We start from the raw sequence: 20,095 nt of genomic DNA, 5'->3' as shown, positions 1-20,095 counted from the left end.
GCAGGGAAAGAGTTAAGGATACCATCCCAAAAGATTGCTCTTCATTTAGCTTTCTCTTTGCAATTTATTTTATTTTTCATTTTATATATTCTATGTTTATATATTTAAAAAAAGACATTTTCTGAAAGATAATAAACTTTATGAAAATGATAATAAATGCTGCCGCTGGCTGGCAACTTTTTTTTATGCTGACAGGGGAAGAGTTAAGGATACCAACCCAAAAGTTTGCTCTGCAGTTATTTTTCTCTTTGCAAGTTATTTCATTTTTCATTTGATATATTGTATGTTTATATATTTAAAAAAATAAAATTTTCTGAAAGACCATTAACTTTGTGAAAATCATTAAAAATGCTGCCGCTGGTTGGCAACTTTAAAAAAAATGCTGGCAGGGAAAGAGTTTAGGATACCATCCCAAAAGATTGCTCTGCAGTTATCTTTCTCTTTGCAATTTATTTTATTTTTCATTTTATACATTCTATGTTTATATATTTAAAAAATGAAATTTTCTGAAAGATAATAAACTTTATGAAAATGATAATAAATGCTGCCGCTGGTTGGCAACTTTAAAAAAAATGCTGGCAGGGAAAGAGTTAAGGATATCATCCCAAAAGATTGCTCTTCAGTTAGCTTTCTCTTTGCAATTTATTTCATTTGATTATTGTATATTTATATATTTAAAAAAGATAATTTTCTGAAAGACAATTAACTTTGTGAAAATCATAAAAAATGCTACCGATGGCTGGCAACTTTTTTTAAATACTGGCGGGGAAAAAGTGAAGTATACCATCCCAAAAGATTGCTCTGCAGTTATCTTTCTCTTTGCAATGTATTTTATTTTTCATTTGATATATTGTATGTTTATATATTTAAAAAGAAAATTTTCTGAAAGACAATAAACTTTGTGAAAATCATAAAAAATGCTGCCACTGGGTGGCAACTTTTTTTTAAATGCTGGCGGGGAAAGAGTTAAGAAAACCACCCCAAAAGATTGCTCTGCAGTTATCTTTCTCTTTGCATTCATTTTATTTTGCTTGTTTGTATTATTATTGTGCCAAAATTTTTATTTTTATTTAAAGATTGAAATTACTATCAATTTGAAGCCAGTAGTTTTGTTATATAAAAATAAATATTTCAATAAAATATGAAAATTCTTTCATAACTAACTTACCATAATGGCATCCCAGAGGTTTATAATGTGGTAAGATCATAAAATAAATTCATATAAGAAAGTCATATTCATTTGGGATGGCATAAGTGTGATTTAAATTATGAGAATTTTCATATTTTGGGAACTACTCCTTTAATTAGTCTTGGGTTTAATTGAAAATTAGGCTTGAAATGTCACGTGTAACTCAGAAGTCATTTGATTTCTCTCTTTGTGTTCAGAATCGATATAACCAGGCCAAGTTGAGCATCCATGATCGTGCTCTGAAGGTGGCAGCAGTGGTGGAGAGTCTGGAGAGAGAGATGGAGCTTCTGTGTCTCACTGGGGTTGAGGATCAACTGCAGGCTGATGTCAGACCGACGCTGGAGCTCCTTCGCAACGCTGGGATCAAGGTGCACAAACACAACTGCTGTCAGTTGTTTGCAGTAAACATGATATCCAACATGAGTAGAATAACTCTATAAAGCTTTTTTTATATTCTAGTCTGAACTTTGACCCTTGGGTTCTTTATTTCAGATTTGGATGTTAACAGGAGACAAGCTTGAAACTGCAACTTGCATCGCCAAAAGCTCTCATTTAGTGTCCAGAAATCAAGATATCCACGTTTTCAGACCGGTAGGCACAGACTCACTTATGATTTGGATTAAATTAAAGTAGATTGAGTGTGAACGCTGTTTCACGCATTTGCTGTCTGGTGTTTACTAGGTGTCCAATCGTGGTGAGGCTCATTTGGAGCTGAACGCCTTCAGGAGGAAACATGACTGTGCCCTGGTCATCTCTGGAGACTCTCTGGAGGTAAAACGCAAATAAAATCTGTTTTGCTTTTTACGACACGTTGACGTCCACGGTTGATTTTTCTCAAACGCCATTTCTATTTGTGTCAGGTGTGTCTGCGATACTACGAACATGAGTTTGTGGAGCTGGCGTGTCAATGTCCCGCTGTGGTTTGCTGTCGCTGCTCTCCCACGCAGAAAGCTCAGATCGTTCGATTGCTACAACAACACACGGCCAACAGAACGTGTGCCATAGGTCAGCTCTCTCTGTCCTCCTCTGAAATTGTTTGTTAAAGGAGGGGTGCATGATCTCTGAAAGCCAATGTTTTCACATTTGAAATCACCTAAACAAACACGCCACTACCCCAATAGAATCTGGACCTTTTTTGATAGGCCCACCCCACATATACGCAACCCAGACAACGGTGTCGGTTAGTAGACACGCCCCTTACTGCTGATACTGCTACGAGTGTGTTGTGGTACTCGGCCCGACTCCCTTTTCAAAGTGTTTTTTTTAAAAATCATGCACTCCGCCTTTAAGCTTTAAGACGAGTGTACTCACAGATGAGCGTATTTTTAGCACAGTTACAATGTAACTAGGGGTGTCCTCGACTAAGGATTTACATATTCGAATCAGAATTGTCGAATCTTTCCATAGTCGACCGATAGTCGAGTCATCTATGTTTGTGTGCATGGGTTGGGAGGGGGCCAGACCAGGTACAAATTGGTAACTTTTATTTTCTTTCACAAGCAGCACACATAAAGAACTTTCTGATAAAGTGACCAAAACTGTCTTTCAAGTAATAAACGAAGACAAAACTGACGATGCATTTATATATATTTTTTTTTAAGGTCAAATGTAAGGCAACATTTGTTTAATTATTCCTCATAACATTTTAAAGCCACGATCTACAGAACATCACACAAAAATACATTTTGATAACTAAACCTAAAAAAATAACAAAGGTGATCCTGCCTTGGAATCTCCGGCTACAATTAAGTGTTTTTATTTAATTAGGAGATAGCGCGTCAAAGCAGTCATGACCAAAAAAAAAAAACGACAAATGAGAATTGACAAATAATTTGTGATTGTTACTGTAAATGATAAAAACTAATCTTTATTTACAATTCATTAAACGTTAATTTATAACATGAAAAACACTGAAATTAATGATTTTATAGACACTACGCGTTATTATTTAGCACAGAAATACCTGCTTGCTTGCTTTGACTTTGATCATCTCTGTATTAACTTTAGATACAGAAAGACCGGATGATATTATTTATTTTAGGAATCTCTTTGCTATCATTTGAAAGTGAACACCGACCCACCATAATATTAAATCACAATAAAGACATTCGTTTCAGGCAGAAATAGGTTCGGTGCAGATACTTCCATTTCATCACCGAAATAAAAAAACGGCTTACCTGTTTTGACAAGATAACCACTATGTTTTAAATACATTTTAAAAACGTATACTCGTCGAAAAACATCCGTTTTTTAATGTTTAGTTTGATGAACTCCTAAATATGAGACGCAGAGCACCTTGCCCGTTCGGCTAAATTACATGCGCAAGCATGGCCAGCATGCAATAGCGCAACATCCATACAACGAAAAGCAATCCAAAATGTAAATTAGATCAGAATTTACGTTTATAATAAATATTTTTTTTTAAATAAAATAAGGTCAGAAGTTACAAAGTGCAGAACAAATATGCAAAATGCCTCAAGTGCACGGAAACAAAACACAAGCCAAATAGTTAAATCAGATAACCCAAAGTGATTTATAAATAAAATAAAATATAGAAATTATTAAAAGAACGAAAGGCATAATATAATTTGCCAGCTTTGTCTTTTAAATGTAGAAACAAAGAGGCAATGGTTTATTAACATATAAACCTCTTATGGACGTGTAGCCCGGTCACAGGGGTTGTTGGATTTATTAACGCATTTTAAAAATATTTATTGAAAGCTGCTACTTCACATATTATTTGCAGCATTATCATATTATGCAGTATATTAATATATTGTGAGAAAGCTGTTATATGTGAAATCAGATAATGTGTGCACCCATACGGCCAAAATTAAATGATCCTCATTTCATAACACATCTGCGACGATTCGACTGTGAGATTGGTAGTCGAATCAGGCTTCTCCTATCGATGCATCGAATCTTCGACTATTCGGGGTCACCCCTAAATGTAACTACTTGTTTGTTCTCACTAGCTACATTGTATCAAAAGCGTTCATGTCTTATGTAAGTAGATAGTACGGTAGTTAAAGACACCTAACCAAATGTGGCTCCCATGAATCTTTGAGAGCGGTAAAATGACTGGCTCTACAGCGTCTCATGTTTTCTTTCTTGCTATCATCTTTCTGCTCAGGTGATGGAGGAAATGATGTCAGCATGATCCAGGCAGCAGACTGTGGTATTGGTATTGAAGGAAAGGTGAGGTATTTTTCATTACCAAGTATAATTAATGTGGCCTGGTAAAAGGGCCTTCTATGACATTTCAACATGAATGCATTTCAATGTGTCGCAGGAGGGAAAACAGGCATCTCTGGCCGCAGATTTCTCCATAACCCAGTTCAAGCACATCGGCAGGCTGCTGATGGTACACGGCCGCAACAGCTACAAACGCTCGGCCGCGCTCGGCCAGTTTGTCATGCACCGCGGCATGATCATTTCCACCATGCAGGTAACGCATGCAAATGCGAATACATATTCAGAGTGAACCGCCCCACCATTACATCTCTGAGATTTCTAAGGTGACTTAACAAATTGGTTTGTTCTTAAATATAAGAGCGGCACTTGTATCTGCTACACGGGTGCTTGATTTGTAGTGTTGACATCTTGAATTGAATGCTGATTTGCTGCGTCTCTTCTCTCAGGCTGTGTTTTCCTCCATTTTCTACTTTGCATCTATTCCCCTGTATCAAGGCTTCCTTATGGTGGGGTAAGTGTACATTTTGTTTACATTTAACCGTTTGTAAGACACTTAAGCCCAATTTATAATTCTGTGTCAAGTGTTCGGTGCAACCTACGCATCACACCCTGTTGCACACCTCCCAAAAATTTCAAATAACCCCTATTTCGGGTAAAAAACAAAAAATGGGATACATAGCGATGCTTCTCGATCAACATACGCAACAAGCAGCTGTAGGTCTTTTTCTGACATTGCACTTATTTTCCCAGTTACGCCACCGTTTACACCATGTTCCCTGTCTTTTCCCTGGTGTTGGATCAGGATGTGAAACCTGATATGGCTTTGCTCTATCCTGAGCTCTATAAAGACCTCACTAAGGTAACAACATAACGGCAGTGATGGTAATAATAAGAACTAACGCTTTAGCTCAAATATCTGCATGTTTTGATTGATATATGTTATGTAGATGAATGACGTTTCTAAGGCATGAGTTGGCGTTTGCTGCATGACGGTGATGTTGACTTTGGTTTTCCCTCCACTAGGGCCGCTCCCTGTCCTTTAAGACCTTCCTGATTTGGGTTTTGATAAGTGTGTATCAAGGTAAATGGATGAACGGTGTCTTGTGTTTATGTTTGATTGTATACAGTTATCTGATGATATGTTTTAATTTTTTTGCATGATGTTTGTACTGTACAGTGTTGTAGCAAATGAACTCCATAAACTGGATCGTGTCTCAATGTGTCAGCATGAATATAGGAATAAGTAAATGTAATAATGACTTATAGTTACTATAATAATTCTAATATCTATAATACATCTTTCAAATTATAATCTAAGTAAAAATGATTGACCTATTTTCAGATACGGTCGACTTGCTTTTGATGCTACAATGCATTCGCTTCTCATTTCTTAACTCTTTTCCCCACCATTGACGACCTATCTTAGAAAACGCTTTCCTGCTTCCCTGGCGAGTTTTTACAGCAATCTGTATTCCCGCTAATATCCACTAGGTGGTGCCCTAACCCAACTAATGAAAAACTTAAAGTGCACCTATTTCATTGCTAAAAAAAAAACGTTATTTTGTGTATTTGGTATAATACAATTTGTTCGTGTGGTTTATGGTTCAAAAACATTATTTTCCACTTACTGTTATTTTTTTCGTTTTGATCATCGCTCTGAATCTGGTCTGTTACAAAAGTCCTTTACAAAAATGCAATCATTTTAGCTTTTTGCTTAAAATTTTATATTTTTGAAGAAACCCGTATTTGACAAGTTATAAAAAGAGAACAAATGAAGATAGGATTTTTTCTGGGTTTTTTGTCTGAAATCAGAGGGTCTGTTCTTTCATTGATATATTGTATGTTTATATATATGAAAATTTTATAGATGAGGGTATTAAACTTTTGTGAAAATCATAAAAAATGCTGGCCCTGGCTAGCAACTCTTTTTTTTTTTTTTTAAACGAAAAAAGTTAAATATTAACGAACAATACCAAAATGATAAAATCCAACACAATTGTTACAAAATTTTTACATTTTCTGATACATTGCAATTTTTTAATTTCATTATGCAATGACAACTTTAAAAAAAGGCTGGCTGGGAAAGAGTTACATTTTAACGAACAATACCAAAATGATAAAATCCAACAAAATTGTTACAAAATTTTTACATTTCCTGATACATTGAAATTTCGTTATGCAAAGACAACTTTAAAAAAGGCTTGCTGGGAAAGAGTTAAATTTTAATGAACAATGCCAAAAAAAATAAAAAAAATTTTTTTCAAAATTTTTACATTTCCTGATACATTGCATTTGTTTAAATTTCATTATGCAAAGACAACTTTAGAAAAAGGCTTGCTGGGAAAGATTTAAATTTTAATGAACAATACCAAAATAATAAAATCCAACAAAATTGTTTCAAAATTTGTACATTTCCTGATACATTGCATTGTTTAAATTTCTTTATGCAAAGACAACTTTTAAAAAAAGGCTTGCTGGAAAACAATAAAATTTTAACAAACAATACCAAAATGATCAAATCCAACAAAATTGTTACAAAATTTTTACATTTCCTGATACATTGCAATTTTTTTCTTTCGTTATGCAAAGATAACTTTAAAAAAAGGCTGGCTGGGAAAGCGTTAAATTTTAACGAACAATACCAAAATGGTAAAATCCAACAAAATTGTTGCTAAATTTTACATTTCGTGATGCATTGCGTTGTATAAATGTCAATATGTAAAGACAACTTAAAAAAAAACGCGGTGGGGAAAGAGTTAAATATTAACGAACAATACCAAAATGATAAAATCCAACAAAATTGTTACTGAATTTCACATTTCCTGATACATTGCACTGTATAAATGTCATTATGTAAAGACTAAAGTTGAGTATACTTAAATTAAAAATAAAACAGAAGCAAGCAGGCTTAAAAAATATCATTAAAAGATATAAACCTTGTAATGCAATACAACTTTTCCCACAAATCCGAAGTAGTGTTCTTTTCTGAGCCGGACGTCGACCGCTCTCACGCACGCACACGCGGCTGGCTTATCCGCACTGTAAATCGATCCTTGCGGTGAACGAGAGAGATCAGTGTCCCCGTCTGACAGCGCTTGCTTTTTAATTAAACCTTCATACAGAGAGTCAAGAACAACAGGGAAATATGAGCAAAGATTTCATTTAGTCCAGTGAGTAAGCTCAAGGAATTTTCGCCGTATGAAGAGAGGCAATTATGTGATCAGTTAAAGGCCATTAGGCTGGATGGCACCGGCGTTTATGATTAAAATGAAAGTAGAGAAAGTTACAGTAGGCTGAGGAGCCGAGCGAGCAGGGGTCAGGCCTCGACGCGCTCGTGTGAATTGCGATCAGACTGTAGGCATAGCTGCCAACTCTCACGCATTCGCCGTGAGACTCACGCAATTGACCCCATTCTCACGCTCTCACGCCACACATCCATTTTCTCACGCAGGCTCGTGCCCACCATTTAGATTCCCATTGAGTTTAATAAAAGACATTAAATAATTTTATAAAAATACCTAACTGTAAATACTGTAAAACGCCTATCTCTATCTGGCGTGCCTCAAACAGCATAAAGCGCTCGTCAAAGTCAAAATGATGCGAAGGCGAATCAAATCAAAGAAGGTGGAGTTATTGTCTACAAATGCCGAAGCGCCAGCTACAAACTACAGAGAGCGAGTGCGCGGCTGCGCGATGGTGAAAGAGCAACGCACGATGTAAGTAGCTAAAGCAGTGCTCACATTATTGACACTTTTATATTTTAGCGTACCTTCACTGTCTTATGTGCCACCACTTCTCATGTTGCTGGTACTTTGCTGCAAAGAGTCAAAGAGCATTTCACTTTATGTGGCGCTGCGCAGGAAGTTCGGCAGCGAGGACATCAGAGTACCGCGAGAGCAAGTCGAAATGTTACAAAAGGGTCCGCCTTTACCTTTGCTATCGCGTGACTCTGATGTCATACGCAGATCAGTCAGCTCCGCACCAGTCGAACACACAAAGCGTCAAGGTCTGGATGAAAAGCAGAGAATTGCCCGGATTCCACGCACGCAGATACCCTCAGAAAACACCAATTTTAATCAACCATCACTCGCGTCACGTGTGTATTTTTGCAAGCAGTACAAGCCTGCGTGATGTTTGCGGTGACAGGTTTTAATAAAAGAGAAAAAGGTCAATTTATATTTGACATCTATAAACAATAATATATACGAAATATAATTATATGTCTTGACGTACACATTATCTCTTGCTTTAGTTTAATATAAACTACTAATTTGGTTTATTTGATTGTGACAGTCTTCTATCACCAATCACAAATCATCACTTTACGCTTCTCTTTCTCACTGGATAAACTGAATCAAAGCTGCTGTCATCTGCAGTTATACATTTTACAGAGACCAGTATTCATTAGATTTTAAGAACTTTTTTGGCACTTTTATCAGAAGGAAAGCATAAGTGTATAAAACAATAGTAAAGACTCTAATCTCAGGCATTTAAACTCAGTAAAAGCTTTTATTTCAATTTAATTTCTAAAATATGATTCGATTTGTATTGAACCATTTTAACGCAGTCTTTTCCAACTATTTAACACAGAAATAGCTAAAATCCACACTATTATCAATTGGCAAATGGTTAGGACTTATAAAAAAAATTATTACCACAACCCCCCCCCCCAAAAAAAAAAAAAAAATCTCACTCCAAGCTGAACTCAGAAGTTGGCAGCTCTGTGTAGGGCTCTAAAAATGTGAATGAGTCAATCATGACTTTCTTATTTTGGTAAAGTTCTAGATAGAAATCAATGAATCTTGGTGTCATTTGCTAAAACAGTGGAAGTGAACATTTTATAATATCATAAATAAATATAAATTTTCCCTAAGTTGTGCCCCTGTTTAATGTGATACTACTGTAGTGTTACATGCTTTGTGTTTTATGCTCAATAATATGACACTACACAGTCACTTTTGGCTTTTATTCCTGTTGGTTTATTTGTTCCTCGGTTTGTCCACCAGGGGGCATCCTGATGTATGGGGCACTGGTGCTGTTTGATCAGGAGTTTGTTCATGTGGTTGCCATCTCCTTCACTGCTCTGATCCTGACTGAACTGTTGATGGTGGCGTTGACCATTCGCACCTGGCACTGGCTTATGGTTGTGGCTGAGCTCATCAGTCTCGGCTGTTACCTCGCTTCACTCGCCTTCCTCAATGAATACTTTGGTAAGAACTTGCGTGAAGTGGAAATGCTGTTTTCCTTTTCTGTAATGTTAAATACCTGAAAATAATCTAAGTACTAATATTATAATCAAAAACTAAAATAATGTAATCACAGACAAGTTATATTATTTCTGTTTGGTTTTTGTCTATCTATCTATCTATCTATCTATCTATCTATCTATCTATCTATCTATCTATCTATCTATCTATCTATCTATCTATCTATCTATCTATCTATCTATCTATCTATCTATCTATCTATCTATCTATCTATCTATCTATCTATCTATCTATCTATATTGTCTGTCTGTCTGTTTGTCTATGTGTTTATGTGTCTCTCTGTCTGTCTGTCTAACTATCAGTCTATCTATCGGTTTATTAATATATTTGTCATAACTGTCTGTCTGTCTGTCTGTCTGCAGATCTGTCTATGTGTCTGTCTGTCTGACTCTCCAAGTCTGACAATATGTCTATGTGTCTGTCTGTCTGTCTGTCTGTCTGTCTGTCTGTCTGTCTAACTATCAGTCTATCTATCTGTGTATTATTATTATCTCTGTCATATCTGTCTGCATATCTGTCTGTCTGTCTATCTATCTATCTATCTATCTATCTATCTATCTATCTATCTATCTATCTATCTATCTATCTATCTATCTATCTATCTATCTATCTATCTATCTATCTATCTATCTATCTATCTATCTATCTATCTATATTGTCTGTCTGTCTGTTTGTCTATGTGTTTATGTGTCTCTCTGTCTGTCTGTCTAACTATCAGTCTATCTATCGGTTTATTAATATATTTGTCATAACTGTCTGTCTGTCTGTCTGTCTGCAGATCTGTCTATGTGTCTGTCTGTCTGACTCTCCAAGTCTGACAATATGTCTATGTGTCTGTCTGTCTGTCTGTCTGTCTGTCTGTCTAACTATCAGTCTATCTATCTGTGTATTATTATTATCTCTGTCATATCTGTCTGCATATCTGTCTGTCTGTCTAACTATCTATCTATCTATCTATCTATCTATCTATCTATCTATCTATCTATCTATCTATCTATCTATCTATCTATCTATCTATCTATCTATCTATCTATCTATCTATCTATCTATCTATCTATTTATCTATATTGTCTGTCTGTCTGTATGTCTGTTTGTCTATGTGTTTATGTGTCTCTCTGTCTGTCTGTCTGTCTAACTATCAGTCTATCTATCGGTTTATTAATATATTTGTCATAACTGTCTGTCTGTCTGTCTGCAGATCTGTCTATGTGTCTGTCTGTCTGACTCTCCAAGTCTGACAATATGTCTATGTGTCTGTCTGTCTGTCTGTCTGTCTGTCTGTCTAACTATCAGTCTATCTATCTGTGTATTATTATTATCTCTGTCATATCTGTCTGCATGTCTGTCTGTCTAACTATCAGTCTATCAATCTGTCTGTCTAACTATCAGTCAATCAATCTGTTTGTGTATATATATGTATATCTTTTTGCCTGTCTGTCTATTTATCTGTATATGTCTGTCTGTTTGTCTGTCCGTCTATCTATATCCAATCTATTTTTCAGTCTGTCTATCTAACTATCAGTTTATCGATCTATTTATATATCTATATATCTTTCTATGTACCTGTCTGTCTGTCTCTGATATATCTTTCTTTCTTTCTTTCTTTCTTTCTACCTATTTATTTATATCTATCTGTCTGTCAATTTAACTTTTATTCTATCAAGCTGTTTATCTATATCTCTCTCTTGTCTATTTATTTATCTATCTATCTGTCTGTCTGTCTATATCTCTGTCTATTTTCAACCTTTTTGTATGTCAATCAATCTGTTTGCTTATATATCTGTATATCTTTTTGCCTGTCTGTCTATTTATCTGTATCTGTCTGTTTGTCTTTCCATCTATCTATATCCTATCTATTTTTCAGTCTGTCTGTCTATCTATCAGTCTAACTATCAGTCTATCTATATATTTATTTATTTATATATGTCTGTCTTATCTATCTGTCTATGTGTATATCCTTCTTTCTTTCTGCCTGTTTATTTATCTTTATCTATATAACTATCAGTCTATCAAGCAGTTTATCTATATCTTTGTCTGACTGCCTGTTGATCTATTTGTCTGTTTGTCTATCAGTCTGTCCATCCATCAATCTTTCGGTCTGTCTGTTGATCTATTCATCTACCTGTCTGTCTGTCTGTCTGTCTGTTTATATCTCTGTCTATTTTCAACCTGTTTGTGTTTCTATAAATCTGTCTATCCATCTATCTATATCCTATCTATTTTTCTGTCTGTCTGTCTGTCTATCTATCAGTCTAACTATCAGTCTATCTATATATTTATTTATTTATTTATATATGTCTGTCTTATCTATCTGTCTATGTACCTGTCTGTCTATATATCCTTCTTTCTTTCTACCTATTTATTTATTTCTATATAAGTCTATATAACTATCAGTCTATCAAGCAGTTTTATCTATATGTCTGTCTGTCTGTCTGTCTGTCTGTTGATCTATTCATCTACCTGTCTGTCTGTCTATATCTCTGTCTATTTTCAATCTGTTTGTATTTCTATCAATCTGTCTGTCTATATATCTGTATATCTTTCTGCCTGTCTGTCTATTTATCTGTATTTGTCTGTTTGTCTATCCATCTATCTATATCCAATCTATGGTCTGTCTGTCTGTCTAACTATCAGTCTATCTGTCTGTTTGTCTATCCGTCTATCTATATCCTTTCTATGGTCTGTCTGTCTATCTGTCTGTCTGTCTGTCTAACTATCAGTCTATCTGTCTCTTTATTTATATATCTGTCTTATCTATCTGCTTATCAATCTGTCTATGTATGTATCTGTCTGTGTGTGTCTATATATCTATATATCTATATATATCTATATATCTATATATCTATATATCTATATATCTATATATCTATATATCTATATATTTATTTATTTAGTTATTTATTTATTTATTTATTTATTTATTTATTTATTTATTTATTTATTTATTTATTTATTTATTTATTTATTTATTTATTTCTGCCTATTTATTTATCTCTATTTGTTTGTCTATATAACTATCATTCTATCAATCTGTTTATCTATATCTCTGTCTTGTTCGTCAGTTGATCTATTCATCTGTCTGTCTATCAATCTGTCTATCAATCAATCTTTCTGTCTGTCTGTCTATCAGTCTGTTTTGTGTGTATTCATTATTTTGAAGGTAACGTGTCTTTTTGTTTATTTAAATTTAATTCCAGTTTAATATGGACAGGTTAAGTCTTCTGAAAAAAAATCAATACAACCTTGTGCCACTTTAAAAATATATAAAATGCATTTGTGATTATAGTGGCGCAGAAAGATCTAGTCATCTCTATTGACGTATTTTGATCATTTGTTTTTGCCAGTTGGCCCTTAGCTTTAATCAAAAGGACAATATAAGACCAAATCAATGCAAATATGCAGCATGACAGATAACCCTATAGCCTCTGGTTATAATGTACAACCCAAACACACATCAGTACAGCTGTGTGCGGTGTAATCACAACATTAAAGCTCTTTGTTCTGTCTTCTTTCTGCACCTCTGTGTTGTGACTGTGCCTCAGGCATAGGTCGTGTGACCTTAGGAGCTTTCCTGGGTAGGTTTGTCTTCTTCCTGTGTTCCCTTCGTCATCTCACCAGTTATCATTTCCACACACGAGTCCGTTCTCCTCCCTTGGGCTTTACGCTAGTGGATGAGACGGAGACCGTACCAATGTGCTTTGACCCTGCGATCGCTCATAATGTCGAAACATTTCATCGGTGCAGTGCTTCCACTTCATCCACAACCTAAATGGTCCTTTGACTTGTTGTAAAAAAAAAATAGACACAAATCAGCACTTTTGATCTTAATGTTTTATATTTTTTTTTATATCTCCAGATCTTTCGTTCATCACGACACGGGTGTTCTTGTGGAAGGTGTGTGCCATCACGTTGGTCAGCTGTCTGCCTCTCTACATCATTAAATATCTGAAGCGGAAGTTCTCGCCTCCCAGTTACTCCAAACTGTCCTCTTGAGCTTTCCAGTATTTATACGGTGTCAACAGGCATGCAAATCTTTTATAAGCACACTTGATGGCTACATAAGCCACTTTGACACACAGATCTGATTCACAGCTTGTTAACGCCGAGCGTGATGTTAACTTAAGGTAACATCAGCGTACTCGCTGTACGAGGCTGTTTATGTATGCTTATGCAATGGCATGATGTGATGCATATATGTACGTATAACTGGCATAAGTGAGACGGTTGTAGGGGAAGACAGCAAGTTGGACTGAATACTTGAAGAGACTAAGGCACAAAAATGAGATCAAGATAAACAAAATGAAAAAAAACAAAAGGCTGTGGGGACACACACTAAAATGAGAGTTGACAGAAATTTCTTTCTTTCTTTCTTGTATTTCAATGAAAGTGAATGAGAACTGGGTTGTCTATCTCTATAATGACAGCTTTGGAAGAGGGTGAGTAAATGCAGAATTTTCACTTTGTGGTGAACTCTTCCTTTAAATTTTTAAAGGATTAGTCCATTTTCTTAAAACAAATCCAGATAATTTACTTACCACCATGTCATCCAAAATGTTGATGTCTTTCTTTGTTCGGTCGACAAGAAATTGTTTTTTGAGGAAAACATTCCAGGATTTTTCTCATTTTAATGGACTTTAATGGACCCCAGCACTTAACAATTGTCATTTTTGGCAGGAAAAATAAAAAATATGCACTTTTAAACCAAATCTTCTTGTCTTCCTCCAGTCGTGTGACGCACCAGCGCGACCTCACGTAATACTTCATTACGTCAAGAGGTCACGGATGACGTATGCGAAACTACGCTCGTCTTTACAAGTGTGGAGAAAGAGGACCGTTCTGAGGTTGTTGTATGTGGAATGATACTAATTTATGTCTTTGTGTCAGTTTATTGTTTAAAATGGTCCGCAAATGTGCGTTTCATATATGTCACACGTGACCTTTCTATGTCATTACGCAATTACGTGAGGTCACGCTGACGCGTCACACACAAGAAAAGTTGTGGTTTAAAAGTGCATATTTTTTATTTTTCCTGCCAAAAATGACAATCGTTTCGCCAGGTAAGACCCTCATGCCTCGTTTGAGATCCTTTAGAGTCCTTTGAAACTGCAATTTTAAACTACATTAAAACTGTTAAATGTTGGGGTCCATTAAAGTAAATTAAAATGAGAAAAATCCTGGAATGTTTTCCTCAAAAAACATAATTTCTTCTCGACTGAACAAAAAAAGACATCATCAACATTTTGGATGACATGGTGGTGAGTAAATTATCTGGATTTTTTAAAGAAAATTGACTAATCCTTTAAGATTAAATCAGCATTATTTTTTAAATGTATGCATATAAATGTTTTTATTGATGGGTAATTAAATGACATAATGTAATGGATTGATAATTTAAGGATTAATTTCTAGTAAACCCTACATCCTTAGTGTTATTCAGTACTTTTTAATTTTGGGCACATTCTGGGTTATTTTTTAATCTGTGGGCGGGGCTAAAAATATCCGCGTTATGATTGGAGCACTTAACTTGCATGAATGTTAGGTAGTGAAGTGAAGTTCAGGCCGCTCTTTTGTGGCTGTGGCTGCTACAGGTCTTTGTATTACAGTCAGTGTTTGTACAGTGGAAATGATCTTGACATCTAAATGTACATGACTATTAACACGTAGTTTAACCTGACATAAGTTTGACCATTTGAAACCGTGAGTTATTTGAGATTTTAGATGTGTAAATTGATTGAAGTTTGATACTAATCACTGTAATGTGTTTTGATTTTCACAAGAACAAATCACGTAGTATTTTCTGTGGATCGCTGTTGTATATTCATGACTTTTATAAGATCGAAACAGGTGTTTGTTAAATATGTAAAATATATAAAGTTGCTTAGAGCTGCAATCGAATAGACAATTTCCTTTTTTATAGACAGTGACATTTCAATCAGAATTATTTTGGCTTTTACAATTAAAGTACAGAAACAGCATTGCACTATTCAGCTCTTATAACTGTACTGATGTTTCAAGTTGGCTTAATAATGTGTAAAATCAACTTATGTTTATAAAGTTGTATGCTGATATGTGGATGAGTTTTATCATTCACTTTATATTCTATACTGTGTGCGTGCGTGCATACAGTACTAAATTTGAAATAATGTCAAGCACATGCATGCATGCCATTTATTATTATATTATTATTATTTTACTGTGCATAATGATGGATTTCTGTATAAAGTTAAGTTGTACTGTACTCAGGCAAATCATCCGATTTTTCATCTACTGTATACAATCTTTAAAATAACCCTGTGAGAGTTTAACAACAACAAAAGCTTATTTAATATTTGTCTTTGGTTATTATTTGTGCACACTTTATTATTTGTGTTTTTGTTTCTCTAGCATTTTTTTTTTTACTACTGTAAGTAATATATCTAAAAATTTGATATTTTTGAATTGTTACTGAGTTTGACCACTGCTTTTGGTGCATTTACTCTGAATGTCATCAACATTACAGTTTTAGGAGTATTTAGCAGTACTTTTTAATAATGTTTATGTCAAAATAAAGAGCAATATGTTTCCAGATGGTCTGGTGAGTAATTTGTGTAGTTGAATTAGTTGAATTTATGTTCATTCATGGCACTTTTCATGATTTAAATGTATGCATCTGGCAGACACTTTAATCCAAAGTGACTTATTAAAGATATACATGTTATCAATATGTGTGTGTTTCCTGGGAATCGAACCCACAATATTTTGCACTCCTAAACAATACCATTTAAACTACAGAAGCATGTATAAGTAAATTACCTATTCTGTCATATTATTATTATTATTATTATTATTATTATTATTAAGGTTTTAAACTAAAATTTGTTAACCCCTTTGGAATTGATGCGAACTACCAGCAGTACGCGGTTTAATGTTAGTATCGTTTTTAACCACTAGAGGGCGACTTTCCCCAGCATTTATGATTCCCTAAACCAAAATTGGCCAGATTGTATCAGCAAGACTATGATTGATGCTTAAAATAGACTTTCACATTCATTTTTAATCATTTTATTTAAAAAATACAGATTGTTATTTAATCACAGTGTGACATCTGTCTGTTTAATATTAATGACTGCATGTTCAAATACCACAGAATGTATCTTTGCTTGGAAAGTTTTTTCAAATCTGCGTTGTCTGCTTATTTGCTCAGTTTTTTATGATACATGATACATATGATCATTTATTTCAAGAGTGTCCTCTGAGGCGAATGGATTTTGGGAAAATTGATTTTATCTGTATTATTTATAAATCGTGATAAATTGAAATCGCATTACACGAACTCCTATCACAATGGATTTTCCAAATATGTGACCCTGCCTGTAAAATCCCAGCTTTGGTCATTATATGTGATTACTGATATCATCCTGAATAATTCTGTGTAAATATAACCTCGATATCTTCGATATTGACTGAGTAAGGTCATGTCAAAGATTGAAATTAAATTGAAATAAATGATTAAAATCAAACTTTGATGCTCCTATAGTTATACAGTTTCATTGGACGCACGCGCGTTGTAACGGCTACGTGTTTGGCCCGAAGTTAACTTCCGGTTTGTGCTTGTTTATCAGTCTGGCTATAGTGACTAAACTGACCTCTGGAACAAATACCTTGTAGAGCTGGAAAATAAATATTTTTCGGTTTCCAAAAGACAAGGGGAGATAGTGAGCATGGATCACCGCTGTGTGGATTTGGCAGCCAGGCAAGAATTTAAGGATTTGTATCTAAATAACAAAATTTTACAAAGTAGCATTAGCTCAGGTTGATACGCTTTAGCTATGATTTGAAATAAGGTAATTTACTGTTTATTTACTTAGCTTGTTATCAGAAATAATCTACCCTAAGGACTCTGTTGTTATTGATTCTGTGTAGAAGTCTACCGGTTAAGTTAAAGAGCACCTATTTTCCAGTTCACAATTTTACACATCCTTTGTTGTTAGTACATGTTAACGATATGCAAAGGTACAAATTCAAAAGTAAACAATGACGCGAGTTATCTCAGTTTAAATCTCTTTTCTTGGACTAGAACATACACACAGATTGTAGGCAACAGTTTACTTCCTCGGCCTGTTGACGTTGACACGACGGTCAAACGGGGAAAGTAGTCTGACTATTTAAAACCTGTTAATTGGCATTGTCCTGTGAAGCGAGACTCCCCAGTTTAAGTCAATATTTTTCATGTTAATGTTAATCTACACTGTAAAAAAATTCCGTAGGAATTGCAGTTGGGTTGCCGGTAACTTACCGTAGATTTAAATGTATGTTTTTTACTGGCAACATTTTGTTCAAAGTTAAATGAACATTAAACATTTACAAGTCTTTGTCTTTACAGAGTAAAACTAAAAAAACAGCATCAAGCAAAACATTCTGGGAAACAAAATCTGAAGCAAAAACTGAAAAAGGTTGATGATGATTTCTGGTTCCCAGAATGCTTTGCATGAGGCTGTTATTGTATAGTTTTATTTTGTAAAGATAAAGACTTGTTAACATTTAAAATTTATTAAACTTTGAACAAACTCTTGCCAGTAAATAACATAAATGTAAATCTACGGTAAATTACCGGCAACCATAACATTGTAATTTCTACTGAATTTTTTTACAGTGTATCACGACAAACAATTGTCACAGTTTATTAGACAATTAACCATCCAAATTATATATATATATATATATATAAAATTTCATAATCGTGACAACCCTAATAACAACATACTGGTTAGCTGGCCAATCGGAGGACACTTCGCTTTTCAGAACGATGAGCTTTGTCAAAATCAATGCGTTTCAGAAAGGCAGGGCATATCACTGTAAAAAAATTCCGTAGAAATTGCAGCTGGGTTGCCGGTAATTTACCGTAGATTTAAATTTATGTTTTTTACTGGCAACATTTTGTTCAAAGTTAAATGAACATTAAACATTTACAAGTCTTTGTCTTTACAGAGTAAAACTAAAAAAACAGCATCAAGCAAAACATTCTGGAAAACAAAATCTGAAGCAAAAAACAGAAAAAGGTTGATGATGATTTCTGGTTCCCAGAATGCTTTGCATGATGCTGTTATTGTATAGTTTTATTCTGTAAAGATAAAGACTTGTTAATTTTTAACATTTATTTAACTTTGAACAAACTCTTGCCAGTAAATAACATAAATGTAAATCTACGGTAAATTACCGGCAACCCAGCTGCAATAACATTGTAATTTCTACGGATTTTTTTTTACAGTGTAGAGGAGCAACAATAAGGTATGTGGAAAATAATGTTTTTTGACCCATTAACCACCCAAAACATTTTATTGCGGCAAATACACAACAAAACATTGCTTTTAGCAATGCTCTTTAAGTTTGGGCCACAAAAGCTGTTTGTTTATGTTGTAAACTGAATGATTTTTAAAAAGTATAGTTTTCACTAATTTCTATTATTATTAATTAATATAATATTATTATGTTTATACATTTTTTTGTTTTATTAATTGGATGAGTCGGATCAGGCAGATATGAAGCTCTTATCTAGAAGGTTGCAGCTTTGAAGATGCTAAAATATGTTTTGGTGCAATTTACTTTTTGTGATTTCTTGCTTATCATTTTATGGCATTATTTTAAAATGAGTTGGTGTGTCCAAACCTTTGGTTGGTACTGTTCTGAAAATATCACTCTTAAAAAAACATTTGCAGAGATTTGTTATCCACCCTCCTCCCTTCCTCCACCTCACTCACCCACACATAATCCACAGATCAGGAAATGTGTGTTTTACAGAGACCCGGTGCTTGATGTGATGGTCCATTTGCCTTAATATGCCAGGAAGTGTCTTTTATCTCTCTACCTCCATTCTCTTTCTTTTTCTCTATCGCTCTATCTACCTTTACTCCTTTTTACGTCAAAAAAATGCTCCCTGGCCTTATAAACAGCGAAAAAACGAAATCCTGCTTTGTCAGCGGTTGCTTTAAATGACTGAACGTTTGGCACGTGCCCTATAGGGCCTCCACCCTTTGATGTGTTTGTTCGCTGGACATGTTGCAGAGATTGTAGGGCAGTCCTGTTTTTTTATCAGCCACATGTTGTGCACAACACGCGTCATACTATTTTGCTACTGTCTCAAGTGTATCTGTTTTTCCAATGCATTGTGTTTCCTGTAGGTGGACACAGATTGGGATACGCCTTTAGGTAAGCACTTTCCTACTGTAGATTAAAACTGCACTTAAGCAGGGATTTTTTTACATCACATGTGTCCTTAGAGACAATCAACAAGTTTGTATGCATTGAAAGTATAGTTAGGTTAAATATGGACTTATTCATTCTAGGTTAAAGGGGATTAAAATCTGACTTTTTCCATGTTTAAGTGCTATAATTGGGTCCCCAGTGCTTCTATCAACCTAGAAAATGTGTAAAAGATCAACCCAGTAACTTAGTTTTGGTAAACCAT

At 34.6% G+C, this 20,095-nt stretch overlaps 1 protein-coding gene across 4 annotated transcripts in view; it reads left to right on the top strand.

Moving 5' to 3' along the window:
- atp9b (ATPase phospholipid transporting 9B) overlaps positions 1-16,218 on the top strand; it is a 60,406-nt gene extending 44,188 nt beyond the window's left edge. For 3 of the 4 annotated variants that reach the window (XM_065288840.1, XM_065288850.1, XM_065288853.1), the window contains exons 19-30: positions 1,387-1,557; positions 1,682-1,780; positions 1,871-1,960; positions 2,050-2,194; positions 4,323-4,387; positions 4,482-4,637; positions 4,831-4,895; positions 5,135-5,243; positions 5,408-5,465; positions 9,391-9,594; positions 13,194-13,226; positions 13,508-16,218. In XM_065288840.1, coding sequence (XP_065144912.1) covers positions 1,387-1,557; positions 1,682-1,780; positions 1,871-1,960; positions 2,050-2,194; positions 4,323-4,387; positions 4,482-4,637; positions 4,831-4,895; positions 5,135-5,243; positions 5,408-5,465; positions 9,391-9,594; positions 13,194-13,226; positions 13,508-13,644 — 1,332 coding nt within the window. In that variant the 3' untranslated portion in view covers positions 13,645-16,218. The remainder of the gene's footprint in view (positions 1-1,386; positions 1,558-1,681; positions 1,781-1,870; positions 1,961-2,049; positions 2,195-4,322; positions 4,388-4,481; positions 4,638-4,830; positions 4,896-5,134; positions 5,244-5,407; positions 5,466-9,390; positions 9,595-13,193; positions 13,227-13,507) is intronic. The other variant, XM_065288846.1, reaches the window with a different exon arrangement.
- The last annotated feature ends 3,877 nt before the right edge of the window (positions 16,219-20,095 follow it).

This window comes from Paramisgurnus dabryanus, chromosome 19 (assembly GCF_030506205.2).
Source record: "Paramisgurnus dabryanus chromosome 19, PD_genome_1.1, whole genome shotgun sequence".
Lineage (NCBI taxonomy): Eukaryota > Metazoa > Chordata > Actinopteri > Cypriniformes > Cobitidae > Paramisgurnus > Paramisgurnus dabryanus.
This window is presented reverse-complemented; position numbering and strand designations above follow the sequence as displayed.